Source organism: Mytilus edulis, chromosome 8, assembly GCF_963676685.1.
Source record: "Mytilus edulis chromosome 8, xbMytEdul2.2, whole genome shotgun sequence".
NCBI lineage: Eukaryota > Metazoa > Mollusca > Bivalvia > Mytilida > Mytilidae > Mytilus > Mytilus edulis.
The window spans coordinates 33,014,089-33,040,159 of NC_092351.1; the positions used below are offsets into that span (position 1 = coordinate 33,014,089).

The 26,071-nt window shown below is 31.3% G+C and overlaps 1 protein-coding gene across 1 annotated transcript; it reads left to right on the forward strand.

The window, feature by feature from the left end:
• The first annotated feature begins 774 nt into the window (after window positions 1-774).
• LOC139485404 (medium-chain acyl-CoA ligase ACSF2, mitochondrial-like) lies at window positions 775-25,643 on the forward strand. Its single transcript, XM_071269869.1, has 15 exons — window positions 775-938; window positions 7,013-7,202; window positions 8,545-8,673; window positions 9,566-9,619; window positions 10,065-10,186; window positions 10,972-11,019; window positions 11,556-11,673; window positions 11,808-11,903; window positions 12,196-12,344; window positions 17,096-17,264; window positions 19,167-19,274; window positions 20,504-20,652; window positions 23,052-23,193; window positions 23,941-24,051; window positions 25,317-25,643. Exons 1-15 carry the CDS (start codon window positions 874-876, stop codon window positions 25,434-25,436), a joined length of 1,770 nt encoding a protein of 589 aa, XP_071125970.1. The 5' UTR covers window positions 775-873; the 3' UTR covers window positions 25,437-25,643.
• Window positions 25,644-26,071: the final 428 nt, after the last annotated feature.

Below are 26,071 nucleotides of genomic sequence, written 5' to 3' on the forward strand. Positions count from 1 at the left end.
TCCTCATTATTCATTATCCAAATTAATTTGTTATCAATATTTAAATTTTGAAAGTTTGGACATGATTTTAATATATTTTGCATCATTTCCTCTCTTTTTAATAAATGAGTGTCACATTTAAATAAAAAATGAACTTCATCCTCAACCTCACCTGAGGTGCACCTGAGACAAATTCGGTTTTGTCGAAGAGTACCCTGGTATCTACCAGATTCAATTTGCAATTTGTGAGCAGATATTCTTAATCTAGTAATACATTTCCTTTGCTCAAAATGTCGAATTATTGACAAATAATTTTCAAAACCATAGTTGCACTTGAATGTAACTATTTGTTATTACACAAGATGAAAGACTTGTTAGGATCACAGTCAATTGAAAGAAGACGCTAATTACTGCTGATTAATGTTGATGTCTGAATTGTTTTAATATAATTATACCCAATAATCTTGAAAACTTGTAATAAAAACATAATCAACCTAGTTGTTTTTATACTCATCTGAAGAAAATATTTTTTAATTTTTTTTACCGTACACCTTTAACATTATAATAAAAATCATAAACATTTATGATTACTTTAATATATATCTTTATTTTTATTCCTTATAAATATATATTTTTTTTATTGGGGCCGGATCGACTTTACATTTGGGCCGGATCGACGTGGGGCCGGATCGACGTGGGACGGATCGACTTGGGCCGGATCGACGTGGGGCCGGATCGACGCGAAAGCAAAATTGTGTTGCTACTGTAATTACAAAACATTTCGGAAACAAGTTCGATTATCCGTGATGTTGATTGAGTGAACAGCTAGGTGTTTGTCAACAAAGTTCACACGATAAAAACTTAAGGACCAACTTGGCAAGATATGGTGTAAAAATGAATAGACCCATTTTAAAAAGATTAATTGCAACAACTTCCCAAGTCTCTAAGCTTTCTGGCAGGTAAAGAGTATCTCAATCATGTTTTTCTTCTTCTCAAACAGTTAGATAAAGCACAGACACTTCGCCCCAGACACTTGTTTCTTCCCATTGTCATTGGTGGTTGACTTTTATTATAGGTGGATAGTTGACCTGACAATGGCTACAAAACAAGTGCCTTTGGTTTGGATGAGGAGCTGTTCCACCAAATGTCCCAATTCAAATGCATTTATCATCTTAAAAATTGGGGTTCCAATCTCCATAAACCTCAATCCTCAATCTTAAGGCCTGTTGGCACGAATTGTCCCAATGTACGGTTTTCCTCTCTGGTGCGTTTTCATCGATGTATTTTCTTCTCTGTGCTTTAAATTTGGTATGCGCTGGTTAAGATTGGGATTGAGGAACAGCAGTATTAAATCTGCCCGTTCTGTCAATGTAATGTGCCACTGTTTGTAATTTGGCTTTTGTCTCTTCTGTGTTCTCGCCGTCCAGTCTCGTTAGCATAGTAGCTAAATTCAAGTTTCTGACCCCAACCTCTTTGGATATTTGGTGTAGCATATCTTCTCGTTCGTTTTCATAGTAGGGACACTACAGAAGGAAATGTTGAGGCGTTTCAGGTGCTCCACAGTTGCATGACTCTATGGCGTTGGTTTGGCCTACTCGGTTCTTGTAGTAATTCAGTTCTGTATAGCCAGTTCTTAGTTGGGCGAATATACTGAAATGTCTTTTAGTTGGGAAATCATACATAATTGAGTGTTTTGTAGTTGGTATTTTTTCATAAAGGTCCCTGCCTCTCTCAGATATTTCCCATCTTCTCTGCCATTTATTTCCTGTACTTTTGCATGCTGCTTGTTTGACGTCCTGTAGTGTTATGATGTTATTTTCCGGGGGTAATTCTTTTGCTTCCTCTGCTGCTGTTTTTGCAAGGATGTCAGCCTCATCATTACCAACTCCGCCCAACCCCTTGGTCTGTCACAGCAATGCATAAGCTGCATGCTAGACTCAAGCAGCCCTTTATTGTCTGTTTCATAATCTAATGCCTTCTTGGAAATATTTTCAAAAGCATACACCAAAACGCTGTGAATTTGGTTTAATATGTTCTTAAAATATATAATTACATGGTATATGAGGGTAGAAATGCCCTTCACTGTCAGGCGTCAAACAGTCATTTTCGGCTACTGTTAGCATCAAATTGATTAAAATTTTACCGTGATACATCAAACTCAGAGACATCAAAATATTCTTATACAGTCAGGGGACTTATTAAAATAAGTTATTTTTAAATCACTTATTTAAGTAGCAAATTCCAAATTTTGTCATACATTGTCATACATTGTGATTTTGTAGTTTTACTAAAATTTTAAACACATAGGTTTAGATAATATCTTTTCATTAGTAAAATTGAAAAAAATGTACTTTTTGCTTCTTTTATGTAGCAAGGTTTATGCCTTTGATGCTATCATTTAGCTGTAAATTCTATTTTATTGGAAAAAATGCTATAATAATGGCTTAACTTAATGAACTGATACTTTCTTAACAGATTTCCCCCAGCAGTGGGAGTATTTTTCCTGTAAAGTTCAAGGTTTCATCTTTCAGATTATGTAATAAAATTCTACTGTTCCTGATAAAAATTTCACTGTTCGGGGGTGTTGAAATTAGTGCGGTTATTAGAATAATGGTACTTAATGAAGTTATTTTTTGGAAGGAAATTGAGGTATGATTCTTATACAAGTGATTTTTATGTCATTATCCTAGATTCAGTACAAGGTCATCACCTCATATGACCTGGTCATCCTAGACAACACAGATGTTGGCCCTGATAATTTTAGCAACATAATTAATCCCTGGATCATTAATATTCTATATTTAAAACTACAATAAAATTAAATTACTTAGTCTAGTGATAAATTTGTACTACTTAAATAGGTGATTGTTAAAGAAAGCCAACTCTTACTTTCAACCTTTATGATCATAATGTTACTTGAATCAGTGATTTATAAAATCACTCATTTAAGTAAGTCCCCCGACTTTTATAGTCGTTTGTCAGAGGTCTCAAATAATTATCGTAACTGTTATTTTTGGAAAAAAATTTAATTTGATTTGTCAAAATCATTCGATTTTTTTATCGTCTTAAAGAAAGTGCACATTTTATCGTCATGCATCAAAAATTAACGTTATTGTCATTTAACAAGAATTTTTACCGTCATTTGTCATGAAGGTACCCCCATTACCATGATTACCACCCTCGTATACAAAAATGGTACATGGGAGTCTAAATTAAAATAATAGAATTTATTCATACTTTGCCAAAATGTAGTACATGTATATATTGATATATGTTCAAAAAGATAATAAAAATAATAGGTCACCATGTATTTTCTCAAGCTACAGGTTGTGACAAAATGACACAATTTGAATGGATTATACAGGGAAGAAAACCATTATGTGATTAGAAGCTAAACTAAATGATAGAATTGTACAATAAAATACGAAGGAAGATAGCTTTTAGAAAATGCTTTGAGGATATCAAAAGAAAAGGAAGGGTCAACATGTGTTTTTTCAGCTAAAACACAAAATATCAAGATTCTATGTAGATTGAGATTCCTTCAGAAAATGCACTATTCCAGAGTTACCTCCCCTTAAAATGCTAATTTAAAACCTGTAAAATTAAGCAATAAAGGGTCTGGGTGCGGGAATTTCTTGCTACATTGAAGACCTGTTGGTGACCTTCTGCTGTTGTTTTTTCTGTGGTCGAGTTGTTGTCTCTTTGACACATTATTTATTAATCAAAGGAAAAATTGTAGCTTCTTTATCATTGTATCTAACATATTATCTACAAATTAAATTCAATCAGCGTACGGGAGGTTTATGTCCATCCTGTTACCGCTACTTAAATCAGTCGTTAAATTGTTCTCCCTATGAATATTGAATCAGTCAGTGTGGATTTCAAAAGTGCAAAGTAATCTGTACATTTAAAAGCCAAATTTCTTGAACGTCAGTGTCGAGAAAGGAAATTTCAAGATATTTAGTGAAAAAAAATAGAGTACTTTTTTTCATGTCTATGCTGTTACCAACAATTTTGATTAATTACACCAACAGTATGCTTGTAAAAAGTGCAATAACGCGTTGGAAACCAAATTTACAATAGAAAACCATAATCATTTAACCAAAGGGAGTAGTTATTTCACAACAGCAATCAAAAACGAAGAAATTTGTCTATCCTGTTACTATGGTTGCTATGGTTACAGTAACAGGATAGACAATTGTAGACAAAAACATTGTTGATTTTTTTTATTGTACAGTAACATATACATGCTATAAGTGCAAAATGAATGAAATGTTTCGTTGTTTGAACTCATCTTAAGGTTATAATGTCTTAATCTTCCAAATTAAGCATTTGCAGGTGCAATGCTGATAATGGTAACAGGATAGACAAAAAGGTAACAGGATATACTTTTATATAGTGATATACAGTACACACAGAGAGGATGTAATCTCATACTCCCAACACTGATTCTGGTGTAACACAGTGTTACACTGTGAAACACAGATTTCCCTCCCAAAAGACACCAAGTAATTACTCCCATCTGGGAGGGTTTTATGACCTGTTGATTGCAGGTAAAAGTAATAAAAATCAACAAAGCAGGACTGCATGGTCTGACAGTGACACATAATTACTTGTTAACTATTCTCTCACTTCTTCCTATTTCAATCATTTCCTATTTAGTTTTATTTCTGAAAGCTATAAAAAAGGTTAATGAAATGATTTAAAGAAATAATATACAAAAAGTAAGTTTAGTTTGGAAAATTATTTACATTATTTCATAATCTCATAATTAAGAATGGCACAATAAGTTGTATTTATAGTCAGTTTAAACATATAGATATTAATATATACATGGTTTAAAAAATAATAGTATAAATGATACAAAAAATTGAATATAATAAAATAATGTAGATGAATTTCATACATATTATATTTATATAATCTTCATTTATCATTTAAATTTATAAAAAAAAAATTGAATAAATTAAATTAAAATATATGTCTTTATTTTCTATTAATTATACTCCACTTACCATGCTTACAGGTGATAGTTTGTTTGTTTTAATTATGTTTCTTAGGTATGAAAAACCAACACTGTCAGAACAAATGCTGAATATATTTTTAATAAATAAAGTTATGCAGGATCCTCTTTTAAATAAAATTAGATTATAATATATCTCTGATTATATTAAACAAATCTCACACTTTTCATCATTTTTGGGACTGTCATTTAATGGCAGGAAACATAAGAAATGTTTATTGTAGTCAACAACTACTGGAACACTTCAAAGGTAAACATAGCAATACAAATCATGGTGTTGGGAGAAACCACACCAAGGTAATAAACAATTAAGGAGTTTTAGGGAGGAATTACTCCAAGTTTCTCCCAATTTCCTCCCAAGATACATATATCACAAACATACGTTCCTGTTACCAATGAAATAAAGAGAAAAGTAAACTAGCTTATGAGGGATTTACTTGATGTTGGGTTTATTTGAAAGCGTGAAAAAATGCCGAACAATATAAATTGCTATCTTAGACTTGCATTACTGGTGGTAATTTTTACAACCTTTGAAAACCAATTTTTAGAGGCATTTTCAGTACAAACTGGAAAATTGGCAAATAATCTATTATTTTACAGAATGAAATGTATATATAGAAGTTTATTCTCTTGAAAACCATCTAATTGGCTACATAAAACAAGCCTAACATTTTATCTAAACCTTTTCTTAATAACCCAAAATTTCTTTTGAAAATAGTAACAGCAGAGACAAAATATTGTACCACTGATCAAAAAATGTTTCAAGATATTCTTGTATGACATCATTAAGATTGCATCTTTTAATATGTTGTTCTTAAAGTACTGTTTGTTTTGATTTGCTTATGTAGACAGTTGTTTGAATAAGTAACTTTAAATAAATTTTTCAATTTTAAAATTTGACATTTTTTGAAAATGACCCAAATAATCTACACTTGTAAAAATATTAATATTTATAAGTTATAATCTAATAAGTTTGTTCTTTTAAATGCAAATTCACATTAGTTATCTGCAATCCTACGTATACATGATCAAATTTTGCTAACTTGATTGAAAATCTGGACCTTAGATTCTCTGTTTTTTACAATTCAAGATGGCGAAAGACACCCATACCACCTTAACAATGGAAATTCAACCAAAAACAATATATATTATTTTAATTTTGGTGTACAAGCAATGAGATTACCCAGAATCCTAATGATTCTGAAAAGGAGAAATTGTTAAACTAGAATAAAAAAGGCAACAGTAGTATACTGGTGTTCAATAGTCATAAATCGATTGAGAGAAAACAAATCTGGGTTACAAACTAAAACTGAGGGAAACGCATGAGCTAAAAGAGGAAAACAAAGGAACAACAGGAACAATGACATGACTGAAGTGCAACAAAAACAAACACTAACATACATAGAAACAATCTATTTGATAACACTGGTATATTCCTGACTTGGTACTGGACATTTTAAGAAAATGGTGGGTTGAACCTGGTTTAATGGCTAGCCAAATCTCCCGCTTTATGACAATGTTAAAAATATTGCTAAAATGACGACATTATGTGACAGAAATACAGCACAAACACATGCTAGAACATTCATCACAGAGAAACACACAAACAAATAATATAAAAGTCATCACAACATGCAATCTGCGGAACAACAATGAAGATCAATGAACATATTCCATCTACAAAACAAAAGGATACAAATAAAATAGTGTAAAGGCTACAGACCATACATTTATAACATGCACTTCCTATTTTGTCTTTTTGGGTTGCTGTCTCATTTACCTCCTAATCTTCAAAACCCCTTTTATTTATTAATACAATGTATCACCAAACACTTCTGTAACTTAATATATTTTTTGTGCAAAAGTAATTGATTGGTAAATAATATAGAGCTAACACATTGATCATGTTGATTAAGGTTTAAACTAATTATATAGGTAAAAACAAAGTATGAGCTTTTTTTTTTGTATTTAGACCTATTTCATTCTATTTACATGATTTATTTTATGTAGATTCTCTACAAGGAGAACTTGTAGTCAAAAAGAGAGTTTGAGCTATTTCCAGGGTCCTAGTGAAACACCATTGTTAGGAATAACTATTGGTCAGGGATTGGAACAGAGAGTTGATTTAAATCCTGATAAAGAAGCTGTTATCTTCTCAACTGGAAATGTCAGGAAAACATTTAAACAGCTATTGGAAGAGGTATATTTTGAATGAACAGTACATTTTAATTACAATGAGGTTTTTGTTAATGGAAATGATGGATAGTGTACATTTCAATTACTACATGTACAATGAGGTATTTTAGATAAATAATGTACATTTCAATTATAACACCTGCAACATTGTGCAAAGAGGCATTTTAAATAAATAGTGTACATATTAATTACAATAAGGTATTATAAATAAATATAGTGTACATTTTAATTACAATCTGTTTAATATAGTGTACATTTTTATTACAATGAAATAATTTAAATAAAAAGTGTACATTTTTATTATAATATGGTATTTTTAATGAACAGTGTACATTGAACATGTTGAATACAATCAGGAAGCACTTCAGCCTATAATTTGAGAAAATTCAGATGCATGTACTATATGAAGTAAGTGAAAATGTCTCCATACAATGTGGAACAAAAATGTGTTAAATTGTAGAAAAAAACTTGAAATTTTAGAAGTAAGATATTTATCATTGTTTATTGAAACCACTGATTTAGTTTGATCCAAATTTAGCATAATTGAATCATTCCTAAGTAGTTTCAAAATAGGAGGGTGCAATCTATCCCATTGTTACAATTGAACATGGTTGAATTAGAACAGAAGGGATCTTTTATGAGTCATGCAGTTCAGAACACAATATGGGAAATATATATGTATATTGTTACATTTGTTATCAAACATAACTAAGTGAAAAAAGAAATGTTGATAATTTACCACAAAGTAATGAAGTCCATAAGAACAATTTATGGGGACATTGCTATTTAGATTGTTTCATATCATATATATGATTGTCCTAGAACTGGTATTAATTATACCCCCGCTTTGAAAAAAAGGGGGGTATACTGTTTTACCTCTGTCTGTCCTTCCGTCAGTCCATCAGTCCGTCTGTCAGTCAGTCCGTCCGTCCCAAATGTGACGAAAAATATTTTTTCAACTACACTACCAGGATTTCTGAAATTTTGTTTCAGGCTTGATATAAGTCAGCTATACTGTGTGATGCGTTTTCAGATTCATCACTCAACAACTTCCTGTTTACCGAACACTTGTTTGATTTTGTAAACACATGATAGCCAAGTTGAAAATTTTTCGTCACATTTTTCTCAGGAACTACAATACAAGGATTTCTGAAATTTGGTTTAAGGGTTAATATAAGTCAGCTATACCGTGTGATGCGTTTTCAGATTCATCACTCGACAACTTCCTGTTTACCGAACACTTGCATATTTTTACACAATTAATATTATCCACTTGCGGCGGGGGTATCATCAGTGAGCAGTAGCTCACAGTTTCACTTGTTATTACTGTTTAGTTTTGTTTTTAGGCAGACCAACTTGCAGCAGGATTATTAGAGCTTGGTATTAAACGAGGAGACCGTGTAGGAATATGGGGACCAAACTCTATAGAATGGATACTCACACAGTATGCCACAGCTCGAGCTGGAATTATACTGGTATTCTATGTTATAAATTTTATTTAATTAATTTAATCAAATATTTCTTCAATGTTTTCTAGGAGAGTAATTGATCAAAGACAAGACAGAAATTATAGAATTAAGAAAAAGACTAAAAGAGGAAAATAAACAGTTTACAAAATTAAACTGGTGTCAAAAGAGGAAAATAAACAGTTTACAAAATTTTGCTAGTGTCAAAGTCTTAATCACATACATGTATCTTGCATACTTTATATTGGTGGTTAAAAAAAAACCCTAAGAATTCGTTTTTATTTAGCTTTTAATTTTTGTATAATTTTTGGTTTTCAAAAAAGAAGTGGATATATATATAAGAATAAGAAATGAAGCCTCAGATATAAAATTGATTAATAGATTTGAAATTTATTCATATAATTATTCGTACATAAATGACAGTGCATCATAAGCCTCTAAAGGCTGGTTGGTATAATTATACATGTTTATTGAATGTTTATGTTTAAAACTGCAATATATTGTATTTCATGTATATGTACCAAGTTGTACTTTAATAATAAAAATATCTATCTATCTATCTATCTATATATTTGAAATTTGATTTTTATATCATAAATCATTTAGTTGATCATAGGTTAACCCCTTAACATAGATTAAGAATTAAAACAAATTTAACATTCCCATCAAAAATCTTATGAATCTAAATGCTCTTAATGAATTTTGCATCTAGCTGTCATATGAGGATTTTAAATTATCCTGTTAGTCTGATAATACTAAAGTTTCACACAACAACATAATTGACCATGTTTTATCAGAACTATGTCTGTTGTATTTTGCTATATAGCATATATGTTCAATATAAAAGTGATAGCATTCTTAACATGTACATATTTCCATTTAAATGATTCTGCCTTTTCAGGTTAATATTAACCCATTATACAGACCAGATGAACTGCAATATGCGTTGGAAAAGGTACAAAATCTAGAATACAGATATTGTGTCAAGTGTAAAACAGAATAATTATAATCATGGTGATCGAAAAAAATAATCACTCAAGAAGCCATTCACATGTTAATTTATTTCAAGTTGTCAATCTATTTGAATTTAACTTAAAGCTATTTACCTATTATTTTTTTTAACTATTTTTATATGTGTTTTTGGGTTTATTTAGGGAATAAGGTTCTTGAATTCACAACTAAGTTCAAAGTTTGACTTATTGTATATACAGATATATAGGAACTTTCTTTTATACTTTTTTGTTGTTGAAAACCTAGTGATGACCTCTAAAAGTTTTTTTGTGTTGGGTTAATGTCATATTAATGTTAAGAATAAAATGTTTCTACTTAGATCAATATAGTTTCATATTTTGAATATGCACCTGTGACTGAAGTACAGTTATCATGATTTTATTCAATAGGTTGGCTGTACGGCTTTGATAATGGCTGAAGAGTTCAAAGGTCAGAACTATTATGACAATTTGTTCCAACTGGTGCCTGAATTAGCCAGGACAGACAATGATGGTCACATTAAAAGTCACTTGTAGGTACAGGTCACATATGGATTACAATTGAATATATGAATTGACAAAGCTACCATAATGGAGATTGATGAACTGTTTTTTGAAGCAATATGTCTTTTAAGCCATTGATCAATTCCAGAAGTTAAAACCATTTATTTTTATTAGCTAACATGATAAATGTTAACTTTTTTTTTACCTGGAAACTATACATTTATTGCATATTAAAGAGACATGATAAAAAAGCTTTGATAGCCAATGAGAGTGCTTTCCACAAAAGACTAAAAGAGTAGGATGCAAATACCTAAAGGTCACTGAGTACAACCCTTATCCACAGTATGGTACAAGAGCCTTTGAGTACGAAAATCAGAAACCAATTCAAAAGGGAAGACTAACAACCCATTGAAGCTCATAGCATTTAAAAAAAAAACAATATTCCAGCCACATAAAGAATGTAGTAGGATTAATCATTGTTTGTGTGTACCAAACCCTCCCTTTGACTTATTACAGTGGTGTATCAGTACAACATTAGAACAACCTGTTGCATGATAAAAATTAGTTGACAAGGGTGTAACTCATCAAATCAGTATTAAGCTATAAAAAAAAGCCACAAATGAATAACATAATGCACAAATAACTGATAAAGGTAGTACTTGAAGTTACTTAATGCTTGTCTTAATTCTACTAAACACTGATAAATTACCTGGATTACAAACATACATAGCTATTTATTATAAATAGGAAACCAAGTTGGAAGTTATATTTTGCCTTCCACTAAGTTAATTCTTTTATGTTGTTTTTTTCACAGGTTGCCTGACCTGAAAAGAGTTATAATGATGGGGGATAAAAAGTATCAGTAAGTGACTATTCAAAAATGTACTTTTTTTATGTAGATTTATAAACTTCAGAAATACATGTAAAAAATTACACTCCCCGATTATTAAAAAACAAATATTGGTCTTGAATTTGCACATTTTGGATCCTAGCTATAGGTGGCAGTCTGAAAATTGCACAAAATCATCATATTTTGACAAAATGTCCAACATGGGCTTATTTTGGAGAATAGTATGCACTTTTGTGAAAAGAACTGATTTATCTAGCATTAATGCTTTTGAAAAAGACCCATTTACAAACCAAATTATGACCATTATGGTGTTTTATGATAAAGTTGATAATTTAGGCCATTTTGTGCCATAAGGGAAGGTTGTCCTTTGGCAGAAAAAGTTTGAAATAATAGTTAATCCATACTATTCTAGTTTTCAATCACCTATTCAAATTTAATTCAAAACGCGTCAATTCATAAACAGATGTACCTTTAATAGAAAATGTCATGAACTATAAATCCAGATGATTCAAAATTTATGTTTGTAACATGAAAGCATTTTATTTCAGAGGAGCACTGAAATTCTCGGAAGTAATGGAGGCTGCCACTAGTAAACGTAGAACAGAATTATTGGATTTACAGTCCAAGCTACAGTTTGATGACCCAATTAATATACAATTTACATCTGTAAGTAATACTCATAGAACAATACATAAATAGGAATAACAGGAACAGGATACAGTTTAGGATGTTAAGTTCCATTAGTATAACATCAAATCAGGTATCTTTGAGGGAAAAACCCAACTTCTATATCTTTTCAGGGAACAACAGGAACACCCAAAGGAGCCACATTATCACATCATAATATTATGAATAACAGTTATTTTACTGGACGTAGACTTGGATATCATGAAATGGTAATATAACATTAATTTAACTTCTCAGAATAATGAAAACTACAAATATATATATGTACATTTCATGATGATACCATCTTTTTTATGATTTGAAAATTTTTTTTTTTCCTGTCATGTACAGATATACAAATTGCAAGATTCTATGAACTTTTAAAAAGAGTTGTTCTAAAAAGATTTTTTTCAATTATCAATTTGTTCATTTAATAAACTCTCATTCTTTATATTAAAAGGTTCTATTTGTAAATAATAAGTTTAACATCATTAACACATACTGATTGTTCCATGAATTTAGGAAACAAGAATTTGTATACCAGTGCCTTTGTACCATTGTTTTGGTATGGTGATAGGAAGTTTACAGATGGTAACTAATGGTTCCACATGTGTATTCCCATCCCCAGCATTTGAGTCAGGGGCGACTCTTCACTCTGTCAGTAAGGAAAGGTTTGTCAGTTTATTATACCACAAGAAGGATGTTTTTGGGTAAAGATTGAATGAAATTTAATCAAAACCTTATCTTACTGACTTGATATCTAAATTATCAAATGCTGATACCTTTTTGATACACAAAATATAGTGCATGAATCAAAGCATATTATACATCCTATACGTGAACATTTCCAGAAATTTATCAATATGCTCAGATATTCAAGTCACAAAATGATGTTAGACCTGACAAAACAATTGTATAATTTTTGCAAGGTGCAGGAATCTAACGTCTGTTCTAAAAATATAAATGATGTCATTGTTAAAGTCATCTTTAAAATTTGGAGTTATCTCCCATTGTCCAGAACTATAGTTGATTCAACTACAACCAATGCTTTATTTACATTGCAAAATTTTATTTATTTCCCACTTATAAATTAATGCAATCTTTACCTTTCAGTCCTAACAAATACTTTGATTACATTAATCATAGTAAAGTTTTCTCTACAAATAATGATGAAATCTTTAAAAACAAGTTTACGAATTGCAAATTTGACCTCTGAAGATCAGTGTATTAATGTAGGTATCAACTCTCTAACTCTGCATAACATTCCCAAAATTTTGTCCAACTTTTACTCATTTTTCCAACACATATAAGAACAGAGTTTTGAACGACATCCATTTTGGGATCTATGACACAATAAATCACTAATTAAAATTCAACACAAAACACAAGTTCGTAAAGGGTTTGTCAGCTGTTAAGTTTAAAACCAGAGCAAAGAATCTAAGATTGCTCAAAGCTAACAACACTTCCCAGTACCACAAAAATTGTTTTCATGTTGGTTGTTTATCTTGTGAAAATATTTCTATCTGTATTCTAGAATTGTGTCTATCAAAAATAATTCATTTTAGTATTACAAGTATAATATATAAATATGTGCATCAAAAAAGTTCTAGGAAACAAATAATTTTTCAGGATTGTCATTCAAAAGATACAGAGCTTAACTCCTTTGTTTTGTGAATTTTATTTTACATATATTTTTATACTTCATTATCTTTGGCAAAAATCTAACAGTCCAGTCAAACTAAGTTTGAACCTCAAACTAATTGCAACAGGAAATGTTTTAGTTTTAATCTATAGCATTAAGCCCTAAATATACACAGAAAAAAGTCCCATAAAATCTAACTTGAGGAAAACTCAAATTTTGCATTTTTGAATTTCTTATTGAAATTAACATTCAAAAGGGAGATAACTCTGCAAAAATGAGTCCATTTGTTGTCAGTTTTTGGTTGATTTTCTTAAAATTCATGTAAAATATGATACTTTGATGGGGTTATAAGTTCGTATTTGACTATATTATATAATCTTCTGCTCCTGAAATGTTCAAAACCCAAGTGTTATGGGTATTTTTATTTTTTTTTGCACATTTTTCATTGAAGAAATTGCAAATTTATGGCTTTGTGACTATTTTGAAAAAATAATGTGAATATTTCGTATTATTTATATCTGTAAATTATATTTTTTCAAAATCTTCTTTTTTCAAAGAAACTTAAAACCGCAAAAAGAAGCATATATAAGTTTTACTCAATTTGAGATTTTTTACCTTGACATGCTGAAAAATATAATAAATGGTCATCTTATGAATTATGAAATCTGGGTTGAGGGTTGATAAAGATATGAAAATACCTTTAGAGTTGTTTGTTATACTCTAAAGATGGCTAGAGTATCAAGAATCAGTACATTATGTTGAATAGAAAGTGGTTAAGTTATAATTTTGTATCAATTTTTGGAAAATGACGCAGTCATTGTTCCATTACTGGCGACCTGAACCTCATTACATTTCTCTGCCTACCGCGCTTGGTTTCGTATTTACTATTTTCTATACAAACTGGAATCTGCTTGTGTTATCATTAATTATGCATGAGAGGTCATTGTGTAGTAATCAGCCAGGAACCAGTTTACAAACTAACTGGTTTCTGCTTGTATTCCACTACACTCGGACAAAGTGTTGTAGTTTGACGGGAACCAGTTTAGAATTTGTAAACTACAAAACGTAATCGGTTATTGTTCATTCCGTTTTGGTGTTTCATACCGACTTTTATGGTTTGAATAAGCTTAAGACCCTTCAAACATTAATGTGATAGGTATATTAAAGACTGTTTTACAAAAGGATGGAACTGTTTTGCTTTCAAAGTCGTACTATAGTGATATCTGTTATGTACGGATTTCCACTCTCACCGGTTAATTTCTTTTTTTACACGTGCTTTTGAAACTTCCTGTTTAAACATCGCAAGTTTTAAAATTGTTTTTTGAGTGAATTTAACTTATTTTAACAATCATGAAGCGTTCCAGAATCATTTTCAATCAGTTTCTTCTTCTCTTTGATGATGGAAAAACGATCGCAGAGGAATTGAAACGTCAAGTCGGCACCTGGTTAAATTGGCATCTAGTCAAATCGGCACCTATTTGACGTCAATTCGGCATCCAATAATATTTGTTATAATATTTTCTATTCAATTAATTAATAACTGTTACCAAGTACATAGTGAATATGTTGTTGTGTATTTAGGTAAACAACGAAACCAAAGTGAAATTATGTTGTTGTGTATAAAGGTAAACAACGAAGCCCTTACCCAAGCTGTTGTTTTAACAATTAGACAATTATTAAAAAAAAATGGAAAACTATGAGTCCCTTTCAATAAATCAAACTTTCATGCCAAATAATAAGCAAATTTAAGGTGTTTTTTTTTCAGTAAAGTTTAAAAAGCATTAAACAATCAATCCTGTAAAATGCTCAACTGGTTTAAATAATGCATAAAAATATCCAATATCTCATGTATTAGTCCAAATAATTATGACGTCTGGCAAGGCTATTTTATTTTTTTTCTGTGACGTCTTCCTACGAAGTTCGTAGGAAGGCTTTCTTAGGAAGGCGTCCCAGAAAAAAATTAACATAGCCTTGCGGTCATACAAAAGGTGTCCCAGAATAAAATTAAAAAAGCCTTGCCAGACGTAATAATTATTTTGACTACTCATATATATATCATTAAAAATACACCAAAAATGTCATTTAGTTGAGAAAAATAAATATATACAAAATGAACAATGAACACCCAAAAATGTGAAAGTTAGTATTTAACTCTTTTTGCTTAAATACTGAAAAAAATTCTGGCAACCCCTTACTTATTTTTACTCTTTTTGCTTAAAATACAGTTAAAATATATATTTAACATGGGTGACGAATTGACTATATCAGGTGTCGATTTAACCAGGTGCTGATTTGTCCAGGTGCCAATTTAACCAGGTGCCGGTTTGACTAGAATTCTTTGACAAATGTTTGAAATTACCTGAGTTTCATTAGACCTTTGATAACAGTAACAAAAAGATTATTTACTTAATATTTTGTGGTATCAGGTCTGTTCGCGCCCAATACACTTTCGCACCTTGCAGGTTCGCACCTCGCACGTTCGCACCCAAGGTCCGTTCGCACTCTTCTCATTCGCGCTCAATTTTAATTCAAATTCAAGTTGAATAATTGGAAAATCATGATTGTTGTTTTAAATTGCTTTGGTGTAAATACTGAATGTATTTATAGCTTGGTATGAGTAAAACATTGAAGATTTTAAAGGAAAAACACAAAAGATAATTGTTTTTAACAGCTTGGTCCCTTTGATCTGAAACAACGAAACAATAAAATATAGGAACCAAAATATAGCAATCCACTATTATAACCAAAACATGATAAAATCTATTCAACACACAGAAAAAAACATAGTCAGAATCTCAGTTCATTTTGAAAGAAGTCAATGAAACAAAGTTATAGCAATACACTAACCAAAACATGATTAAGAGTTATTCAACACAAAATAAAACGTTGACAAAATACCACTTTAATTAGAAAGGATTATTATTATTTTTAACAATACGCTATCCAAAACATGATTAAGATTTATTCAACACAAATAAAAATGCTGTCTCACTTTATTTTGAGACAATGACAACAATTATACTTATAAGAAAACACTTGCTTACAGAGTTATTAAACACAAAAACCAATTAAGATTGGGTGCGAACATTTAGGGTGTGAAAGTGAAAGGGGGCAAACATGAGTGGGCGCGAACGGACCCGGATTCAGACTATGTACCAGTGAGAAATATACAAGCCTTTCTACGGTATTTATTTGTACAATTCAGGTAGTCTTGACCTATTCATTTGTCTTAAAAAAAACAGCCAGTTGTCACCTTCACTTCACACACACACATATATACGAATATCAATTATATGCTTACGAGACATGTTGCATTGTTAAACTAATTACGGTATGTGAAAATCAAGACTTGCATAAAAACTATCCCAATATTAGAGACAGTGGCGTCATTTTTCTTCAGAGCTTTCAGCTCTTTGATTATTCATAGTTCTGCCTTTTTACAGAATTATCTCCCATATTCATGCAAATCTCCATAGGAATTTTAAAATCATGAATTTTTAGTTTTCCTGAAGTAAGATTTTATAGGACTTTTTCTATGTATATTTGGGGTATAGTGCTAAATATTAAAACTTAAACATCTTCTGTTGCAATTACTTCAAGGTTAGGGTCAAATTTATGCTAGATTGACAGGACTATGTCTTCATCTTAAGTTTCAATCATTTCACATAAAATGAAAACAGACTTTCATTGAATTCATTGAAAATAATCTAGTCCATCCGTTGATTTGAATTATTTGAATTTTGTGATATATCTATTCTATTGAATTAATATTTTTTTCAGGTGTACATCTCTGTATGGTGTGCCAACCATGTTTATAGATATGCTGAATCATCATGATTTCGACAAATTTGATTTAAAATCACTTTACACGGGGGTCATGGCAGGGTCACCATGCCCCATAGAAACAATGAGACAAGTTATAAGCCAGATGAATATGCCTAGTGTCACAGTAAGTAAATATATTTTCTTTACATTATTTCTAATGAATATTTTTTTAGATTCAATGTTCTGTATGTAAGGCAGACTTTGTGCATTGAAATGGTTAATCATACTGAGTTTGACCTTGATATTGACCTCAATCTTACAGTTCAATCTTAATTTTAATCAAATTAGTGTAGGAGTGTCAATTGTTATTCTTAAACCAGTGCCCAATGAATAATTTCATTTGAAGCCCCCTTTTTAATTGAAATTTTGTGTGAATTTTTTGAAATTTTTTCAAGTAAGTGCTCTCACTGTTATCATTTAATAGTGGCAAATTTTCATAGAATTTACATGAAAGTATTTATTAACAATTTTCTAAAATGGATAATTAAAATTCTTAAGTAAAAAAAAACCCAATAAGTTCTAAAACCTGAGTGTCAATTGAGAAATTTTATGGAGGTATGAATTATTTGAAAATTCTATTCAATTTATATAAGACATCTTGAAAATATTGGTGTTGGCTCCATGCTTGCAGTACACAGAGCAAGGAAATGTGTCCTATGAACACATATTTTTAGCTCACCTGGCACGAAGGGCCAAGTGAGCTTTCCCATCACTTGGCGTCCGGCGTCTGTCGTTGTCCGTCGACCGTCGTCATCGTTAACCTTTACAAAAATCTTCTACTCTGAAACTACTGGGCCAAATTTAACCAAACTTGGCCACATTCATCATTGGGGTATCTAGTTTAAAAAATGTGTGGCGTGTCACCTAGCCAACCAACCAAGATGGCCGCCATGGCTAAAAATAGAACATAGGGGTAAAATGCAGTTTTTGGCTTATAACTCAAAAACCAAAGCATTTAGAGCAAATCTGACACTGGTTAAATTGTTTATTAGGTCAACATCTATCTGCCCTGAAATTTTGAGATGAATCGGACAACCTGTTGTTGGGTTGCTGCCCCTGAATTGGTAATTTTATGGAAATTTTGCTGTTTTTGGTTATTATCTTGAATATTATTATAGATAGAGATAAACTGTACACAGCAATAATTTGTTCAGCAAAGTAAGATTTACAAATAAGTCAACATGGCCGAAATGGTCAGTTGACCCCTTTAGGAGTTATTGCCCTTTATAGTCAATTTTTATGTAGTTTAAAAAATGTGTCTGGTGAAACGGCCATCCAACCAAGATGGCCGCCACGACTAAATATAGAACATAGGGGGAAAATGCAGTTTTTGGCTTACAACTCAAAAATCAAAGCATTTAGAGCAAATTTGGTAGTTAAATTGTTTATCATGTCAAGATCTATCTGCCCTGAAATTTTCAGATGGATCTGACAACCGGTTGTTGGGTTGCTGCCCCTAAATTGGTAATTTTAAGGAAATTTTGCAGTTTTTTGTTATTATCTTGAATATTATTATAGATAGAGATAAACTGTAAACAGCAATAATGTACAGCAAAGTAAGACATAAAATAAGTCAACATGACCAAAATGGTCAATTGACTCCCTAAGGAGTTATTGTCCTTTATAAACAATTTTTAACAATTTTCATAAAATGTGTAAATTTTACTAACATTTTCCGCTGAAACTACTGGGCCAAGATCATTATAGATAGAGATAATTGTAAGCAGCAAGAATGTTCAGTAAAGTAAGATGTACAAACACATCACCATCACCAAAACACAATTGTCATGAATCCATCTGCTTCCTTTGTTTAATATTCACATATACCAAGGTGAGCGACACAGGCTCTTTAGAGCCTCTAGTTGTTGCTTATCATTTTGTGCAACGTCCCATTGATATTTATAACAAGTTCAATGTAGGTTTAATTTATTGCTTATAATTTACATACAAATATCAGTCAAAACATTGATTCAGAAATGAAGACAATGTATTTTGTTGGTAACATAATTGTTTTCTTCTTTGAAAGGTTTGTTATGGTACAACAGAAAACAGTCCTGTAACATTTCAGAGTTATAGGGATGATGTATTAGAGAAGAAAGTTTCTACAGTAGGAAGATCACACCCTCACGTTGAGGTATAATTGTTTCTACAGTAGGAAGATCACACCCTCACGTTGAGGTATAATTGTTTCTACAGTAGGAAGATCACACCCTCACGTTGAGGTATAATTGTTTCTACAGTAGGAAGATCACACCCTCACGTTGAGGTATAATTGTTTCTACAGTAGGAAGATCACACCCTCACGTTGAGGTATAATTGTTTCTACAGTAGGAAGTTCACACCCTCACGTTGAGGTATAATTGTTTCTACAGTAGGAAGATCACACCCTCACGTTGAGGTATAATTGTTTCTTCAGTACGAAGATCACACCCTCACGTTGAGGTATAATTGTTTCTACAGTAGGAAGATCACACCCTCACGTTGAGGTATAATTGTTTCTATAGTAGGAAGATCACACCCTCACGTTGAGGTATAATTATTTCTACAGTAGGAAGATCACACCCTCACGTTGAGGTATAATTATCTACAGTAGGAAGATCACACCCTCACGTTGAGGTATAATTGTTTCTACAGTAGGAAGATCACACCCTCACGTTGAGGTATAATTGTTTTAACAGTAAGAAGATCACACCCTCAGGTTGAGGTATAATTGTTTCTACAGTAGGAAGATCACACCCTCACGTTGAGGTATAATTCTATGTCAGAGTAACTGTGAACTCATTATTGTTTGTTAGATACAAATTTTTGTGGATTTGATAGGTATTGATGAACCATGAATTTAATTTTAGATTTTAAACATAGGACAAATTCATGTAGGCTTGTATGCAGACTTTGACAAAATGATGAAATCAAATATTCAGGAAAAATGCCATCAATTCAAAAAGAGGAGTACGCACTGAAATAAACAAATCAACAGAACATGTATTTACTTTGAAAATTGAAAAATCAAAATGTTTAATTGACAAGATCTATGAAAATATATATTGTCATTATTTGATCCAATAAAATAATACACAGGTGAAACATAGGTGGATGATATATTATACCAGAAACATTTACTTTTTATATCTCTTCATTACACTATAGTGGAACTTGCCTAATCCGATATCTGAGTATTCCAACATCCTGCTTTAACCAAAACATTTTATGGTCCTAATATATACTATCCTTGCAGAAAAAAAACCTGAGTATTCTGACACACTGCTTAATCCAACATTTTTTTCTTGTTCCCCAGTGTGTCGGATTATGGTACACAGGTTACACTGTATATATAGTGGTGGATTTTTCATTGGCTATTTTTAGACAAAAATTGTAGATGAAAATGGTGACATTTTACCAGTTGGAGAATCAGGAGAGTTGTGTACCAGAGGTTACATGACCATGCTGGAATATTGGAATGATCCTACGAAAACCAAGGAAGTTATTAAATCAGATAGATGGTACTTTACAGGGTATGTAGTAGTTTTAAGGTAATCTAGGAGGAAAACAGAAGATGTTTTAACCCTCTCCCTTTCACACCGGTACAGCTTACCGGTGAAACCAATTTCAAGATTTGTTTGGGACATTTAGACATGTTTAATCGCCATTTGCTGACGTACAGATGTGGTTAAGGGCTCAAATTAATCCTCAGATAACCAGCAATGCGATTTAATGTGCATCAAACCTCTATCATTATTAGTCAATAAACAAGTCACCCCTTACTGATGTGTAATTTTTCTGTAAAGACCATTTATTTTTCTTCGAATTTTGAGGGATATTCTCAAATAGAAGTGCAACGAAAACTGCTCTTTTAAGAGGATTTATGTCTTTTTTTAATAACTGTGCAGTGAGTTTTTGAAAAATAGTATTAAACTAATAGTTCTAACTTGTACACTAGTTGCAAATGTAATTTTTAGTGTAGCAGCGCAATCACAAACTTGAATTACGCTAAAAATCTAAAGTCATTTCTTAAAGATATTATGAGAAAAGAGACAAAAACCGCTAAAATATTCTGAATTTTTTTGGCAAATCTGAAATAGATGTAGCAAAACATGGTTTCGTAAGTGTTGCGGTATACTAAAGTTGAAAACACTTTTGTTTGAATGAAGAAACATGTTTATTTCAATGAAACAATGACAGATTAAAGAGTGGATTCCTCCTAGATTTGCGTAAAAATCATGCATTTGGCAACAAAAAATTATCATCTGAACACATAATTCCAAAAAGAAAACAAACTGGGTGAGAATCTTTATATTTTTTTTTTTTTCATTTCTTTCGTAGCGGTAGACTTAAGTACTTAAATTTCGATAAATTCACTACAATGTCAGTGGCGCAGGGGTACGCTGATCTATCTCAAGGCGCTAAGATTGAGAGTTTGAATCTCACTGCTGGAGTTGGAAAAACAATTTCCCATATTAAATGTAACTTAACTTAACTTTACTTTCAATTTCAAAAAGGAAACCTACGAATATTTTTTTTTAAAGAATGTGTGTGCAAAATTGCCCCCCCCCCCCTTTTTTACCCCCTTTGCTCCATCGGGCTCGGTCAAGGGTGTCCCAGATCGAGCTAGCATTGGTAATTCAATGAATTTTCCCTTGTAAAAACAAAGTTAAGGCTGCTGATTGATTGAAAACGAATTAGACAAATAACTAGGGTCCAAGTTTGAAATCGGACAAAAAGAGCGTCTAAAATCAATTATTTTGAATGTTACAGACATCGATATTTCAAGGCCTATAGCACGTTATGCGTCTATTTATACCACTATGATAAATTATATGGCTTCAACAGACTCGAGGCATTGTGTTTCCATCAAAACCTGACCCTATTAGCCCACCAATATGTCTCTGCACGACTTTTTGCCCAAGGATTTCGTATTTTTTCACTTTTTCTCCAACAGTCACGTGACTTTTGGAAATATACTACATGACCAAAAAATGACGAATTATCGTCAAACTGAATTTTTTGAAATATTTTACCAATTATCTTTCATTTGACCCCAACATGGCATGTGTATGACCATTGATGCGAATTCTGTATTCATTTAAACTTCGATAATGTATTTTCGATAAGTAAAGGTCTAAAATGCATGAAAGGGAAAGGGTTAAGCTAGTTTTGTTATTTATACCATTAAAAGTCTTGAAAACCATTTAAGATTCAAAGTTCAATTATATAAAAAATTACATTGTATATGTATATTCGTTGAATACCAATTTTCGTGGATTTAGTGGGTACTGGAGAACTAAGAATTGAAATGTTCAAGAAATTTTCTGAAGGAGTGCATGCACACTTTGGCAAAACCAGGTAATCAAATATCCCTGATAGGCAAGGTATGGCACATATTAAGGCTAATCAATATGAATGATTCACTAGTAGTGCCAGTGATACCAAAAATGAAAAGATATACCAGTTTCCTTTGACAGATTTATGTGTTCTTTATATCAAATAGCTTGTATTACGGGAATATTTTAGGACAACACTCTTCCTTGTAATTGGTATTGCATATTGTGTCTTTCAAAGCATTCATCTGTTATGATTTTGATTTTGATTGACTAATTATAAAAAAAAAATCAAAAGATACCATACTGGGACAATCAAAAATTTTAAGTTTAAGTAAGAAAAACAGACTATACCATGGTCAAAAGGAAATATTACAAAACGAATAAATCAGTGTCTACAAAACACAACACACAAAACCTAAAGTTGAACAACTGTAACACTACCAAAAACCAAGGGTTATCATAGCTGCTCCACAAGGGGCGCCAAATTATGTTCCACTAGTGGTCACAATCATATTGCTCATGGCTCACTTTGCTCAGATAAGCAAGTATTTTTTACATACAACTTTTAATCTTGATATTAAATGTTTTTTTAGGGATATTGGTGAAATGGATGAGGATGGATTTTGTAGAATTGTTGGGCGTATCAAAGACATGATAATCAGGGGTGGTGAAAATGTTTATCCATTAGAATTAGAACAGATTTTATATAAGCATCCTGATGTTAAAGATGTACAGGTTTGTTATCCCTGAAAAGTTTGACAATAAAAAAATAATGTGTCACATAGAAAATTATAAACTGTAAAAGCAGAAATTTTCGTGGAGGATTTGATTTTGTTTATTTCGTGGAAAGATTATATCCACAAAATTAAACCCCCCACGAAAATTTAACCTACATATAATCCCCATGAAACCTTATATAGAGATAAAACAAGTCAGTGGCGGATCCAGAACTTTTCCTAAGGGGGGGGCCTGCTCCAGTCATGCTTCAATGACTCCCTATATAATCAACCAAATTTTTCCCACGAAAGGCAGGGCCCCCTGGATCCGCCTATGCAAGTAAATTTTAACCCCACGAAAATTAATGTTTCTACACTATACACATACGAAATATATAATATTTTATTAGAGAAAATTATACATGGTAAAAGTTTTTATCTACTGCAGTTTGGAATATCCAATATTATATAAATAACAAAATATATCCATAATTTTTATTAAAAATCAAATAAAAGGTGGCATGCACATATATTTGGTCATTTAGTTAAAGAGTGAGATTTGAGTTATCATAACATTTATTGATACTCAAAAATTAATTGGTATACTCATTTTGACCAAAGTAAAAACAATATTATAACGTTGTTTTGTCTTACAATTTATTTGCAATATAAAAGTGCATTGTATTTGTGTTATTATGCAGTATCCATTAAGTTATATCTACCATTGTGGTACACTTTGTTTTATCTTCCTTCTTTTCCCTAACAGGTAGTAGGTATACCAGATGACAGATTAGGGGAGGAGATATTTGCTTTTATACAGATAAAGGATGATCATTCATGTTCAGAAGAGGATATAATAAAGTATTGTAAAGAAAAGGTAATTTGTGAGGAGAACTATTCCAGAAAAAAATGAAAAGGAGGGTGGGAGGGGGAGACATGAAGGCAGTTTTTATTTATCTTTACCATGCATAACATTTTGATTGATTGTTTCATATACTTTAAGGTTTATAATCTGTCTGAAATAACCATCTCAAATCAAGGACAAGGTTCACTTATGGCCCAAAATGGCCGAAAATATCAACTTTATCATAAGTATAAGGCTATTTTCACCTGTGTCACTGAAGGTGGAAGCTCAGGCCCGTAGCCAGGAATTTCCAAAGGGTTGTTATTTGGACTCACGAACTTGAACTTAATGCGGACTAATAGCAATAAGGTGTATGGAACTTGCTACGGTTACATGGAAATGTAACAATAATAAAAATATTAATGTTACATTGGATACTAAATGCCGGAATGCATGGTTGGGTCAGGACCTGTTTAATTAGGAATATAACAATAATTATGGAGGCTATACATTTGCGTTATTGTTACATGAAAAACAGTAATATCCGATGTGACTAGAAATATGTACTAATAATAAAAGTTGAAGACAATTTGAACACCAGGTTGACTTTAACAGTGCTTATTTTTTTTCAAGGGGGGGTTTCGGACAAACCCTCTGAACCACCTGGCAACAGGTATGAAGCATGTCTATTGACAGCTGGGATCTGTTTATACATTCCAATGGATACTTTTGTTACAATTTTCTAGGAAAGGGAATGATTTCATAAATGATCTGTAGCTTTATAATGTCAAGTTTTAGCAAGAAAGCAATTTTTACAAGTACCATGTAACCTGTACCATGTAACCACTTACTATCCACTTTTAAACTTATACAGTTGTTATCAGTTCACAATGTGAAAGAACTTAATAATTTAGGTAAATTTTTGTTTAATATTGAAAAAATTCGTAATATGTAGTTGTATTAATTATTTATCATATGAATTTTTTTTTCATTCTCCGCCATACATGTATTGTGTATAATTATTGTATTTATATTTCACTGATACAAAATATTGTAAAATTGTATATTCTATAAGCTGTATTGCTTCTGAATAAAGTATTATTATTATTATTACTATTTGCCAAAAGTTTGAAATCTTACAACACTCATTGTACAGGTGAAATTTGTGAAAAAAAATTTTGGAATCAGTGAAAAGAAATAATCAAAATGCCATTTATTGTTAGGTTCCGTAGTCAACCATAAAACATGGTGATTCCATTTTCTTATTTTTAACATTTTTATACCTATTTTTTTCACAGATGGCTAGATATAAAATTCCAAGATTTGTGAAATTTGTGACAGAATTTCCACTTACAGTAACAGGCAAAGTACAGAAATTTAAGTTACAGGAAATAGCAGAACTTGATTTACAAAGCTGATGGTTATGTATTAAGATTTTAAAAGAAGAATTGTTGAAAGCATGAAAAGTTAATTATAATATGTGGATGAGAAATTTATGATATTGTGATTTTTAATGCCTTAATTATATACAAAAGTATTGCAATGTACATACAGCTTGAATTACGACAGATTTCAGGTTACTGTAACAGGCAAAGTGTAGAAAACGGTATAGAACAGAAAACAAAGTTAATGAACATGTATACAAGTATGATAAAATTCAAATGTGAAAAAAAAAAGGAAAACTGGTTTTTGGTGATAACCTTGAAAAAACTTAAATTATGGCTTGATTAGTACAAATGGTTTGATGAAAATATTTATTTCTTAAGGTAATTAATGCAATCCATCCATCTTATTTGTATAAAGGAATGATTCACATTACAATATATTATTTTAAGTTGTCCCCATCTTCAAAGTTGTGCATTGCATTGGAATATAATGAAAAGGGAAACTTTCAGGGGAGGCTAATTTTCATTATCTCAGGGTATGCAATAACTTTAGTTATAAATAAGGTATATTGTCTAGAAAATAATGACCATTAGATTTCCCCCCAACTGGTCTTTCATATTCTAGTTTTAATAATTTTTATTTTGCCTTATACATGTTTGTGTACATT